General features: G+C 45.9%; 1 protein-coding gene across 1 annotated transcript; it reads right to left on the reverse strand.

The window, feature by feature from the left end:
* Nucleotides 1-871: 871 nt before the first annotated feature.
* Nucleotides 872-13,433, reverse strand: SMYD1 (SET and MYND domain containing 1). The gene is made up of 7 exons (XM_009696359.1): nt 13,396-13,433; nt 12,703-12,741; nt 9,586-9,778; nt 6,085-6,177; nt 4,713-4,876; nt 2,987-3,155; nt 872-1,400 (listed from the first exon to the last, which is right to left on the reverse strand). The coding sequence occupies exons 1-7, from the start codon at nt 13,431-13,433 to the stop codon at nt 1,242-1,244; spliced, it is 855 nt and encodes a 284-aa protein (XP_009694661.1). The 3' UTR covers nt 872-1,241.
* Nucleotides 13,434-14,287: the final 854 nt, after the last annotated feature.

The following is a 14,287-nucleotide window of genomic DNA, read 5'->3' on the forward strand; positions in this document are numbered from 1 at the left end:
CAAACGAAGGACTTAGATCAATAGCACCTAAAAAGCAGATGTTAGTCTCCAGTGAATTCGTCTTAGATTTGGAGAAACATCAGCAAAATCACTGAGAAATGTCAAAGAAGAAAAACCCTGGGGTTTTTTTCCTTGCTATTCTGCTTAGGAGCAGATAGGGGATTCTTGAACAAACCATCCCTTTTCATCTCTTGGCTGCCACTGAAGGCCTGGAGCAAACCAGTTGGATTTTGAGATAGATGAGCAGTGAGCAAAGACCTTTTTTTATCTAGAAATCCAACCATAGCCTTTAGACTTTTCCTTAGCTCCGCTGGCTGCCCACTGGCAGCTGATCCATGGACTATAGCTTTTTTGCTCAGCACAAAACTGATGAAGCACCTGTCTGAGCTGAAAGGTAGGTGCTGAGAGGCATCAGAGCCCTTAACTCACCCTGAAGGTGAGCAAAGGTGGATCCCCCTCCCTGGAAACCGCTTGGTCAGTTAGAGCAATCTACACAGCCAGTACACCACCCCAGTGCAACTGGCTTCTGGCACAGACTCATCCCATGTCCATCTGCTGCCATCACTGCAGACATTTTCTAATTTTTAACTAAGGAGACTAACTTACCCCAATTAATTTATCCCGATCTAGAAATTCCACTTAGTCTCTCTTGCAAAGTGCCCACAGATTGATGTTGCACCCGTGTCAGCTGCAGAATCATTTGTCAGCAGTTTTTCATCAGAAAAATACCATTTCACACAAAACACCATTTGTCTTACTCAGTTTGCACTCAGTGCCCACAGGCATACATGACACTTTTTGGAACCAGCTTCCCACTTCTACCATCCCTTGGTCAACCGCCCATGGACATCACTGGAAAGAAATTATGTCATCACAAGGAAGTGAGGGGGAAAAAAAGCACTTAGGAAGGAATCGATTAAAATTTAACCAAAGGCTTCAAGATCAGGACTTGTGTAGAGAGAAACAGGCTTCCAATAAGAATGTAAGTAATTTTATAACAGGTTTTTTTCTTTGATTTTTAATGCTAGTGGTAGAAAAAGGATGTTGTTTCTGCCAAGATCTCTTCTGCTTTGAGCCCTCAGATTTTTCAGGACTCTCCCCCAGCAGGTCCATGCTGTCAGACTGGTGCCACTGGAAACAATCCTTATGGATATATCACATGCCCATATCACTTTCCCAATGTTTGGAAGTGCCACAGGTGGTGTTATCCCACAGGCATGAATTTGTGTCAAGCTCAGGGTTTATTCCTTCTTGTGGAAGAGGCTTGGTGAGGTCTCATTGCTGGGTTCAGGCATGACTTGAATCTTTTGGTTTTTGAGGGCAGCTTCCCTCATCTTGTAATACATGAACTCGTTCTGCTGGAACATGCGCAGCTCCATCTCCGTCTGGACACGCATGACCTGAGGGGTGCAACAGGTTACAACACCTGTGACACAGGGGATCTCAAAGCAAGTGAATAACACACAGCCTAAAAATAGTGACCATCCTTCAGGGATGTCCTAGGCCACGTAATGACTGATGCACCTCTAGGTGTCCCACCAGCAGGACCAGAGCTGACTGGACACAGATATCCAGTTACTTTCTCAAACCTGGTTGCCTGTGTACTGTGAAGGCGAAGAAGGCATCAACCCTTCCTGCACCCAGCTCTTCCACAGGCTGCTGGGAAGTCGCACACTCCCAAACCTGATGCAGAACCTAGAGGTGATGCTGTGCAGAGCCAAGGAGTGAGTGTGCTTCCCATCCACAGCCTGGGCCTGACCCTTGGTGTGACCCATCACTGGGGTGGGGGTCACCTCATGTGGGAGGGAGTAGGGGAGGAGGAGAGGGATGCTCAGCCCCTCTTTGACCACATCACAGTTGCACCCCCTGCATTCCAGGATTCACCGGAGCAGAGTCATTCCTAGTGCTGCATTATAGCAGAGGCTCAGAAGGGATTTTAGGAAATCCTTTTACACCTATCTGTGAGTTTATTCAGCCCTTGGTTTAGGAGCACAGAGATAAGCATGTGCCATGTATCCACTATTTTCCTTCTAAAGTAAGTGGGAAGGGAAATACAGAAATGGAGGTGCTGGGGTCTCACCTTCTGCTATATATAAGGAAACAGTCAACAGGCACGTTGGCTTTAGGTACTAGATACTCATCACATACATGATGATATACAATTGCACTAATAAAGGTTATAGCTCTGCTATAATGGGGACTAAGACATCAACAAAGGATTTCATTTGGTATCATGTAATTTTTTTGGCCAATAAAGGAGAATGCTGTCAAGCCAACAGGTCACATCAGGTCAGTTAAAGGCTAAAGAAATTATAGATCCCCAGCTGCAGTTGTAAAAAGTTCATCATATCTGAGCAGATGTACTTCCCTGGGATCTGCAGCTCTTGACTCTAAGCTAGGAAATACACCTACCAGTCATTTGAGGAAAAAGTACTTTCCAGTTTAGAAGGACTGGGGAGTGGCGAATAAAGAAGAATGGACACCGATAATCAGTTTGTAAACTGGGAACAATCACCATATGTCATTTGATATAATCAAATTGTAATGCCATCCACCTAAGAGCAGTGAAATTGGGCTGTCTGAAGAATGAGAGGTTCTGTCCTTGGGCACAGCAGTTTCAAAGACAATTCAGGGGCTCAGCAGTCATTTTTAATGTATGTCGTGGTGCAGGATAAAAGCTATTTTTCAGGGATGAAAATTTCCTATAGGAAGGGGCATGCATTTCCCAGCAGACTGCAACATAATCTAGAGAAAACCACAGCGCTAGTAAGAAGCAGTCAGTACTTGATCACAGAATCACAGAATCACAGAGTGGTCTGGGTTGGCAGGGACCTCTGGAGATCATCTAGTCCAACCGCCCTGCCAAAGCAGATTCACCTACAGCAAGTTGATACAGCTCTCAGCTCTTAAGGATGGGCTGTTTCTATAGCTTTAATGTCATTTTGCCCAGACAGACAGTAGAGACAACACGGGAGATGACACCTACCTCCAGGTCTTTGGTAATTGGGTGAGAAGGTCCATGGGTTACCAGGAGAATGGCATAGGCTTTACAGATCAAGCCATGCCCGGCTTCAATGAGACCAGCATGCCAGTGAGTCACTCCTGCCCGCATCAGAGCCATCCCCAGCTGTGCGTTGTTGGGATGGTATATTTTCCTGGAAAAACATTGAGTAATTTTAGTTCAGGAAAGATTTGAGTTCCCAAATGTTTGTCAGTGACGTGATATGTTTGCCAAAGAGCAGACTGTTTACTCAAGTCAAGAGTCTATTGCATTCAGTGCCACTGAAATGTGCAGCCCTGCTTAGAAAGGGGCAGGCATGAGTTACACGAAAACATGAGTTATACAGGGACACGAGTTGTTGTGAAAAGAGGGTGACCGACCTGCGAACGGGGAAAGTCGGACACCTGGGTTGAAGAATGTCAAGCTCTGTCATTACACATTATTTTGGCACAAACAAGACCCAGATCGGACCCTACAGCCCAGATGGCACCAACTTAGTGCAGTGCCTGAATTGAGAATGCAACAACCACCAGCTTCTCATTCAAAGTGAGAAGAGAAATAAGTGATTCCAGAAACTCCAGAAATGTTCAACTCACCCCCTGGAGATGCATCCCTGCCTCTGAGGACTGTCAGATTACTCCCCTACGGTCAGTACTCGAGGTGGGAAACACGAAACCTGGCCTCTATATCCAAGTTTAGAAGATGAGGCAGAGTTAGAAGTTGCTTGTACTTACCTAAAAACCTGCCTTCAAGGGCTTATTTGGCATATTGAATTGGCAGATCTTAAAGGAAGGAAGGAACTTACTGCAGTCCTCACCCTGGTCTGAAAAACTGAGGAACAGGGAGGGGAAGCAATTTCCTCTGTATCATTCAATTAGCTCAGTGCCAGGGCTGGGACATGAAGTGGCTTGTCAGGCCTGCAAGCCAGGGAGGTGACTCTGTCACCTCTCTGAAAAAGAACAAAATATCACAGGCCTTTTGGGGTAGAACTGACCAAAAAGACAAGTAATGGGTATGAGATACTCTCAGCAGGTTGGTGAATGAGATGACAAAATGGGATTTTCTCTCTTCTGCATGGTTTTCACTATTTTTTAATTTTTATTTTTTTTTTGCTCTTTAGTATTCATCAGTCCTGTAGTAAAACCTCAGTAATAATAAAGTACATCATTTTTACTGTGAGGTTTGCCCTGGATGTATGTGAACTAAACCTGAATTTCTTTATTCTCACTGAGCTTTTAGCACAGGAGCTGTGTATACTAATTAGCCAAGATAAAAAAAACATGTATTACTCAAGAGTGAAGGGATATCTTGAGTGACAGCCATTTGACCTGGTTTCTCTTTTCTCTGCAACTTCTCCGTCCTGCAGGGTGAGGGGAACAGACCATCTCCCGCAGTGTCAGCCTCCCTGTCCTGCACCCAGGCACTGTGCCTTGCTACCAGGGCAGCCCTGAGATGCTTCTGAGACCAAACAAAAAGGCTAATGAAAGATGTATCCAAACCATTTGCCAGTTATAGTTTAGTAAATCAAGGTGTTTGGGAGCTTTTGTGCACTTAAGAAGGGGTCCTTCTCTGTCTGGTGATATAATCAGATCCTAATCTCAATGCCAGCACCGCTGCCCTGATGGGAGCAGACTCAGAAAATTACTTCTATAATGCATTGCTTAACATTGCACATTCACAGAGAGCTGTCAAAAATAGGGCACAGACATACAGGTAGCCGTCCACCATCCTCTTGGCATAGTCGGCTGCTTCCTCAAACATCTGGAGGTAGGAGAGCACCTCGGAGGCAATGCTGAGGATCCTCAGGAGGTAGATGTTGGTGTCCCCCAGCACAGGCTCCTGTTTCTTCAGGCACTCACGGCACAGCTTCACAACCTGTGCCCGGAGGAAGCAGTGAGGGGAAGGGAAAGTCAGAGCACTTTTGGCCCCAAAACTGCCACATCAAAGCTCTATGGGTTGCACGGTCCATACCACTCCTAGAGGCTAAGTCAGCCTCCATGAAGTTTGGGCAAGATAGGATATGCTTTGATTTGTCGAGAAACATGAGCCTAGCAAAATGATTGGTGCTCAAAGCTTTCTTTCCCAGGGTTACAGTCATAAAACTAGTGAGGAAAAAATGTTGTCCACTATTCAGGAGAAGAAAGATCCAGGAGGTTGGGTTTTGTCAGATACCGAGTGCCTACAGGACTCTTACACCCCAACGCCATCCAACCAACCTCCTATGAGCATGCAATACAATGAATGCTCTTAATGACCCCACAGGGCTGGAGACATGGAGCTGCACCGTCCCATGCCCACCTGCTCAGCTATGTCACATCTGTACCTAGCCATGACCCAATGTCCAGATTTCTGCTCTGGGGGACCTTCAGCCTTTTCTCAAAGTAAATTCAAACCCGGAGGCTGTTGCTCAACCTGGAGTGCTTTCTTGAAGTTGTTACACTCTGAAGAGAACAATTAAATATTTCCTGGATCAGCAAAAGAGGGAGAAAGGAAGAAGTGACTTGAGCTCTCTCACCATTTGCCCTTGTGGCCTGTGCTCCAGGTGGGACTTGGGTCTCCCACACCACACACCCATCCTCAGCAACCGAATAAATGAGCAACATGCAGGAGTCAGGAGGTGAAGAGGAGACCAACACAGGCAAACATAGCCCACAGCTCAACCTGGCAAGTCTCCTGACTGTCCTGTCCCTCTCCCAAACCCACTGTCTTCCTTTTTATGAGGCTACCTGGCAAAGTTGACTCATCACACTTCCCCTGTAACTCATGTTTTTCACCCAGGAGGCCCTTGGTTCAACACTTGTCTCAACTGGAGGTGCTGGACATCACCTGAATCTTCCTGTATCATCACCATGAAAGAAATCAGTCTGGGATGTTGTCTCAGACACAGTTGTGCTTTACAGAGGGCAGAAACCAGTGTCAGCTTTTGCAATTTGAGCTGCCAAGAGGGCAGGAAGCACATGGGGATATTCAGGTCACAGCAGTGGGGGTTTGTTTCATCCTTAAATCATTGGTGTAGAGAAAGACAAGACCTGCTTTCCCTGGCAGTGCGTATACAGCAAGCGAGTAAAAGTACCAGGACTCACTTCATGGTAAAGTCCTTCCATGCGGGCCTTGTTGATCTTCTCCAGCGTGTCCTTGGAGAACTGGATGACCTCCTTCACCGTCTCTGCAGAGGGCTGGGGACAATGTTAGGAAAACCAGTGAGGAAAATGCACTGCCTGACACATGCCAAAATATCCTGTCTGAAGCGATGCTTGTTCTGCGGTCTGGGAACCCAGATCAGCTCAGCGGGATGCTTCCCACATCACCCACTACCTTCCTACCACTGACTGTGGCACCGGTGTGCCTCTCAGACCTGTCCAAGACTGGGCTGAAATGGTCCCGCTACCAAGTTGAGAGGTGAAGCTCCTGCTGACTTCAGCAAGTGTTGCTCATCAGGGTAGCGGCCATGTACATCTGGTATGCATAACTGGGTTCCTTGACTCTTCCCCCCAATTCTGTCCTCTGGAAAATGGACAGAATTGACCCTGCAACAGGGAGGTCTCACGAGATGCCAAAGAGGCTGTGAAAGCCACCAGTTCATGTGTATCAAGTGCTCCTACTGCAGCTGCTTGAGAGGAATGAGGCTTTTGGATGAGAGATGGGTGGAATAAGGATAGGAAAGATCACTAAATTTTATGCACCCCGAGAAATACTGTCACTAGATCCAAACACCATAAGATGGTTGACCTCAGATTTCAGCTGCATCCAGAGAGTGAAATGTGTTTTTAACACACACCTCAAAGAAGTTTGAATTTCACCGTGTATTTGAAGACACGACGCACATCTAGGCATGCCTGGCAAAGCGCTAACCAGCTCTTAATTAGCTGCCTCCTTTTCCTTCATTTAATGTTGAAGTACAACATTATGATATCCAGTACCATCATTCATCTTCCGCTTTCCCGAGCCTTTCAAATTCGCATTTTCAAACTATTCTAGCTTTCATGACCTTCCTTTTCGTAAATGGGAAATCTGAAATCAGCCCACAATCGCGTGACTCCAGGAGCTTGCAGGAAGAGCCTGGTCTGGAGACACGCAATCGAGCCAGAGCACAGGCACATGCCCGGCAGGCAGGAAGGACATCTGGGCACGGATTAAAAGCAGAGACCCAACATTGCAAGGAAGGACACAAAGATTTGGAGTCAGGACCATAGGACTGTCCCGTTGTCTTTTTCCCACATCTGGTCAATCAAATTTTTGAGGAACCTGTGAAATTCAGCTGGGAATTTCAATTAGGAAAAGCTCTTGAAAGTTTAGTATGGATGGAATATCAGTAGCTTTTCAGAGCCATATAACCCCCATTTATTTATGGATACATATGTACGTGTTATGATTTACTATTCTATATTATTAGACTGAAGCTGTCATAGCTAATCAGATTTTGGCAGCCGTTTGAGCAGCACACAGGGCGTCCCAGTGCACAGAGCACATTCAAAGGCAATGTTAACATCAGTGCAAATCGCATTGCTATGCTGTCTGAGTAACGACTCCCAGAATAAGTACTTTAAACAGCATTTCCACAGCGGCTTTGTCTAATAAAAATCCTCTCTTGCATTTACTACACCCCTAAGTCTGTTGCCATTATAAACAATGGGAACTTTGCTACTATTTGGAAGGGCTGAAGGACTGGAGGTCGCAGCTGCTGTTGAGGATGTAAGCTGTCAATCTTACATATATTCATAGCGCTTTTTCCACGCAGCTGTGAGCATTGCTGCTCTCAGGCAAGTGAGCTTGAATTCAGAAAATGTGATACAGCTGGCAGCGAGCAGACGTGTTCTGTGGGTGAAGTCAGTCTGGATACTTATTGTCTGAGGATGGAGTGTATTTTTAATAGCTGAAATCATGCACCTTGCATAGTTCCAGGCTTTTTCTATACAAACAGTTCAGATTGTGGAGGACATTTACCCAAAAGTGCATGTCTTCCAGTTGCGTGCTGCAGAGCACCTCTAATACTCACAAAAAGGGGATGGTGCATCTCACCATTTGGTCAAGATTTGATAGCAGATGTTGAATGTGAGCTAGGATTTTTTTTATGCTGTCCACTGCAGGAGGTGTTCAAAAATACTTCTACAGAAAATCAGATAAAGATGCTTCTGCATCAGAGGACTGAGCTCTGGGACAGCTTTACATCAGAAGCGTGGAGTTTCAGTAGTCAGGATTAGCTTTAAGACGAAGCTGGGTAATTTAGTGATGCAATTATATAGCAAGGTCTTTTGCACTAGAGGAGAACTTGACCCAGCAAGCAAAGGGTGTCCTCTAGTCCCATGTCCTGTCTCCCATGGGAGTTCCCTGATATCAGTTCAATCCCATTTCTCCAAACCTTTCTCAAGGAGAGACTTATAGTCTGCAACAACCAGCCTTTCCTGACTGCCACCTATATGAAAGAAGGGTCATAGGACTGAGTTTGGCTTTCTGGTAACTGCTGAGCTGGAGGCTGGGGGTTTTGTACTCCACTTTCGCAGGAGCTGGGTCTCTCCTGGTAGCAGTGCTGGTCTGAGGTCACGGTTTCTCATCCCACCTTTGCTGTTTGGTCCTGCCCCACATCAGCCCCTGAGCTGAACTCTTTGATTTATCATGTGACTGACTAATAGCGCAGATCAATGACTTGATAATACACTAAATTGCCCTGCCTTGATGTGCCTTCCCTTATACACTTTGTAAAGCTTGCAGGAGTAGAACCCCCCTAAGCTAACACTGCCACAAAGGACAAAAAATACAAGCAATTATGTCCTTGGGCAGAGGAGGCAAAAAGAAACTCTTAGAGCTACCAGCATGCTGGTAAACTGGGGCCACTGGCCAAGCAACACATCCCACTGCCGACAGCAAGACACAGCTTTACACCCTCCCACTCTTTGACTTGTAAGACCTCCAAGGAAAACGCAGATTACTTAAAAATGAACAGTCAAACATGTGAATTCTTCACAGTCAGTCTGCCCACAGCAACCACGCACAAATGCCAAGCAATGGGTACAAACTCCCTGTGACAGGCCTTTGCAAGGAAGGACTGGAAGTTCAGGCTTCCCACCTTCCTGGAGCTGGTGTGATGGTACACATTCTACAAACTGTACAGCTTCATCAACACTTGTTAGTCCTGTCACCACGAATCACCGCCAACACATTTTCCTTTCTGCTGTGCAAAACTTTGATTCCCTTTCAGTTCCTCCAGAAAAAAGCCACAGTCTAAATGCCAGCATTTTCCTCAGCTCTAGATCTAATTTTCCAGTATCTTAGCATTCTGCCTGTTGGTGGACTTTTAGGTTAAAGGCAAGATTTGTGAGCTTTTTTAAGTTAAAAACTGCACTTACGTTACATAATAGGGATTAAACTGGCCTTGCATGGTGGGCTTGAATTGGTGTTATGCTCAATCAAGGTTCAGTCTGTTCTCATTTTTTACATTGTCACTAGCCAGGCTTCTGCCAAAATCTGACTCTGTTGCGATTGAGAGTGTCCCCCGGCTGAGGAACCATAGTCACAGAGACACAGAGATGCCTTGGTGGAAGAGACGCAGTGGTCTCTGGGTTTGGACATAGCAGGACAAACCATACCTTTCTCTCGCCCTCCTTCACCGCCAGCATCAGGTCATCCTTGATCTGCTTCTTGCAGTGCTCGCAGGTGCAGTCGAAGTAATACTGCTTCTTCAGCTGTTTCCGTCGCTCCTCGCTCACGTTGAGGAAATCCACGTAGGAAACAGTCAGCTCGTCCCCTGGAGATATTTTGCTCAGTGCCCGCAGCTCGATCCTGAGTGCAAAGGAGATGAGATGTGGACTTGGAGAAGCAGCAGAAGCAAAGGTGCAGCCCTAGAGCCATCAGGGACAAATCCTGTGACCTTGCCTTGCAGAGAGGAGCCCTTGCCCTACAACAACTGCTTCAGGGAGGCAATGCAGAGACGGGCAGCAGTCTGGTTAACTGAATATAGAGTAAAAACACGGTCACACCAGTTTCTCCTGCCCCTCTGCAAGTCCCTGGCAGGCATACGTAAGGGTCTGAGCTATTAACAGATTATGGTTCCATTACTTTATGTGGGTGGGGGCTGAACCTAAACAATTTTTAGTATCTTGCAGGAGCTCTCACCAGAAGAAAACCCTGAGATCAGAAATACCCAACAAGCCTTGCAAAATGCTGAGTTTGGACTTTGGGTCTTTTTTTAAGTACCTCTTTGCATGCTATCCGCACAGCCCTGGCTAGACGCCCAGATCCCGAGCTGTGCTGCTTTTGGTATCATTTTCACTCCAAAAAGTTAAGACAAACTCCCTCTGGGTGCTGGGTGAGAGACGCCCTCACCCTGTTCATGCATCTCTACCTATAGGCTTAGAAACAGTTCTCTGGAAATAGTCTATTTTTTAACAGCTCATTTGATCTGATGCCTATTGCTAGTATAAATGACAATTCAATTGCCAGTCTCTGTTACTAAACCAAAATCGACCGCAAGCCCTTGATGACAGGCTTTTGGAAAGCCAGACCTTTGCACCTGCCTTTCTCTCATGTCGTTCCCTGCAAAAGGTCTTAAATAATGTAGACACTCAAAACTATTCCCTTGCTGTTTCACTCTACACGCCAAATCTCCCAGTTACTGTGGGCCATCTCTCAGTTGCAGAGGCCAGACAGGCACAACTGGCTGAAGAATTTGGCCAGAACAGGAAAGATCTCCATCAAATACCAATTGTGCGGTGGTGTTTCTGTATCCATCTACTCCCCATCTACTAGTGACTCCACACATGGCTAGAAATAATTCATTACACTTGAGACCGGTGACCTTGGGCTCTCCACTCAGACCAGTTAGTTGGTTAAACATATTTTTGCAGGTAGGCATACTTACGGGTTATCAAAATGAAGCCAGTCCCATGGTCTGAGCTCCCACCCTATGGTTGCACTACAGCGTGGTACCATCAGTCCTGGGACTCCCTCACCATGGGCAGCGTGCCTTGATCATCCTCCTGTTGAGCTCAACAGCGTGTTCCATGTACACGCCTGCTACGAGACGGACCTGGGGGGGACCTGCTGGCTCCCACCTGAACATGAGGTGCTTTAGATGGGACCCAATGAAGATCTCACCAAAGGCATAGGTGGCATAGGACTCCAAGGTCTCACTAGGCGCATTAAAAATAAGTCTTTTGGGGAGGACACGACTTTTTCTGTGTGATCATATTTCTGCAAAGGGATTGTAATTCTCTTGTAATTCCCTTTTAATTCCCTTGTAATTCCCGTTACAAGCTCTCAGCACCAAGGGCATAGCTCTGAGCCTTTTGGCTGTGCTAAAGCTGCTGTGAAAACTACTCGCTGAGGCTGGTCTTGACCTTCTGTAGGTGTTAGATCATGTCAACAGCGTATTTCGTACAAAATTTATCACTAAACATGCCATCATCACGAAGGGCAGCTATTAGTTATGTTGCAACCATGGGAAAATGCCAGCCAGAGAAAGGTGCAACCCGCTACTCCAGGAGAAAGTGCATGAAAAAAGAACAATTCCCATCCGAAAAGTTTACACATATAAACATTCCTGTTCACACTTAACGGGATCCTCGTTAAAATGAGTCATGCAACCAGAGAAGCAAAATCAAGCCTTTGACTTTTATGATGCCCCTGATAGCCTAAGCACTGTAGGTATATTTTAAGCAGCCATCCCTTGTGTGGAGGGGATTGATAGCATTTGGGATAAGCCTGGAAACACATGGCATATTTTAAATGCTATAGTTAAAGAGACACTGGCAGCAGAGAGCACCTCACCAAGCTTGTCCCTTGCTCTTTCCCCAGTGTCTGCCCCAAGCACCGAGGACCTTGAAAAACAGATGCACAGGCACAGCGAGTGCCTGAGAACTCAAAACACAAATTGTCCCAAAACAGCAACTCTCATCAGAAGTGAAACTCATTTGCCCTTTTTTATGGTCCTATCTATAATGCACCAAGTAAGTGTCAATGGTGAAGAAGAGCACTTCAAAGGTATTTCACATCTTATTTGAGGAAATTGTGTGTTTGTTTGAAATTAAAGATGTGTCCCTTTAACGGGACTGACTATAATATACCAAGTGCAGTGAGCTAGGCAGAGAACTTTTCTTTTGCATATATTTTCATGATTTCTTTACTTTGGATCAGGTAACAGTGGCATCATTAAAAGGTAAAACATTAATCAGGTATTATGAGAAAAAAGGATGAAATCTGCATCTCACAGTACTGCTACTGTAGGCAACACATTCAATGGGCACCGTTTGTTGCAGAAGAAACGTGGACTATTTAGTATGTCAGTAATGCAATCATTTCTCATCTCCTAATACGCAAAGTTTTATTTTGGGCTGTACAAGATTAGCGAGACCTTGTTCTGACTTTCAGCCTCTTGCCGTAGTCAGGGGAGGAGAAATGAGAAGTGGAGAGGGGAAATACTGACAGGGAGGAAGCCAAGGGAGAGGGTGGGAAGGCAGACAGGGAATTTGTCGTGGGAGAGACAGTCACAGTATTACCACTATTGTTTTAATTTACTACAAAATGCAGAGTTAAGTGAGGTTTGGGTTTAGTGGGGCTTTACATGGGGGAGGAGAAGAAGTTCAGAAAATGGGGAAAGTGAAATTTTTTTTGCAAACAGAGGAAGCCCCTTGGGCTGTTTGCAGCTTTTCCATTAAACAAGGGGTACAGGGCAAGGGGGGAGGATGATGCTTTCAAGACCGACCCACCTCATCTGTGTGTGGAACATTGATCTTACAGCCTCATGACTGAAAGACAAAACAAACATCTGCAGTTTACACAGGTACAAGTAAAACAGAAAAAAAAAAAAAAAAGGGTACATGGTGTAGAGCATCGGGACATCATCCTGATGGGAGATAAGGGGGTTCCCTGTGCCTGGCTCATGTTTCACTGCATGAATGCTTTGCTTTTGCTACGCAGCTGCCATAACCGATTTGGCAAAGTGTCCTGACACTGTGATTTTAGGAGCGGTCTCAGCCAGGGGATGTGCAAAACCCACTTCTGATGTTTGGCAGGCACAAGACAGCTAGTTCTGCACAGAAACGTCTTCACTGACATCAGTAGTTGTGCTCTCTAAAACACAGCTTGAAATGGAAGTCAGACTGGGATATCAGCAAGAAGGACTGTGCTCTGTGTGATGAGTTTAGCGGGTCCTCAAGTCCAGTATTGTGCCTTGAATCCTGTTAGAGAGCTCAGTTCCCACAACAGGGGCTTATCATGAGGTGTCCATAGAAAGACAAGAAACCTTCATAATTTACCTGGCCAATAACCAGATGGTCAAGTTCAAAGTCAGGAACAGGATACACGTGGGAGCTTTGACAAGCTGCCAGGCAAACAAAATGCCATTCCTCTACTTACCACCCAGAAACTCAGACTTCAGGGTTGCTATCACTGCTAGTTACCTCCTCCACTTCCCAGGCTGGTTGAAGAGGCTCTCCATCATCCCACTATGGATCTGATCCAGGGTATTTGGATATCAGAGCACAGACTCCAATCTGACTTTGGATCAGACCCTATTTCCCACCAAGGTAATCATCGTAATGCAGTTTTGTTTTCTCTTTGCTCGCTTATGAGCTGCTTGGTAAACGCTGGTATAGTTCTACCATGTAAAACCAGCAGCAATAACTGGAGTGCACAAGCAACGTGTTAGTTAAAGAAAGGGAGGCTGGGGAGAAGTTAACTTATAGCACTAAAGTTTGGTGAACATGGGAATTTTTAAAATCTTAGCGGAAAATTTGGATGAAATACTGTGGCAGTGCAGTTTTTGTGCAGTTTTTGGCAAGTAGTTTCCCACAGTTCATGTCTTGCACATGGTGCAACTTGCTGGATCAGCAGCAGTTTCTACCTGTTACAGCCTGGAGGCTGGGAAGGGCAGAGCATCCCTCCCGTGGGCTGCTCTGAGCACTGAGAGCAGCAGCCTCCACTCCCAGCTCTCTTCAAACATCCCTGCATTCCCCACTTAATCTCTTTCCATCTCACAGGTCCTGCAGAAGTTTTCTTACAGGACTTGGATGGGAATGAGGAATGCCCAGCGGCTTAGGGCATCCTGCACTCACACATGACTTGGTTTGTAGATAACAGTCACAATTGTCATTAAGATCCCATTACTAAAGAGTTAATCAGTGATTAATTCTCTTCAAACATCCCTGCATTCCCCACTTAATCTCTTTCCATCTCACAGGTCCTGCAGAAGTTTTCTTACAGGACTTGGATGGGAATGAGGAATGCCCAGCGGCTTAGGGCATCCTGCACTCACACATGACTTGGTTTGTAGATAACAGTCACAATTGTCAT

Source organism: Cariama cristata, unplaced genomic scaffold (assembly GCF_000690535.1).
Source record: "Cariama cristata isolate BGI_N322 unplaced genomic scaffold, ASM69053v1 scaffold2673, whole genome shotgun sequence".
NCBI classification, from domain to species: Eukaryota; Metazoa; Chordata; class Aves; order Cariamiformes; family Cariamidae; genus Cariama; species Cariama cristata.

Excerpts from the sequence above, each read along its gene's own strand:
- SMYD1 (XM_009696359.1), bottom strand. The coding sequence starts at position 13,433 with ATGGAGAGCCTCTTCAACCAGCCTGGGAAGTGGAGGAG. Across the intron at positions 6,178-9,585 it reads TGAAGGAGGGCGAGAGAAAG|CCCTCTGCAGAGACGGTGAA; the intron begins GTATGGTTTGTC and ends CATTGTCCCCAG. Across the intron at positions 1,401-2,986 it reads CAATTACCAAAGACCTGGAG|GTCATGCGTGTCCAGACGGA; the intron begins GTAGGTGTCATC and ends TGCACCCCTCAG.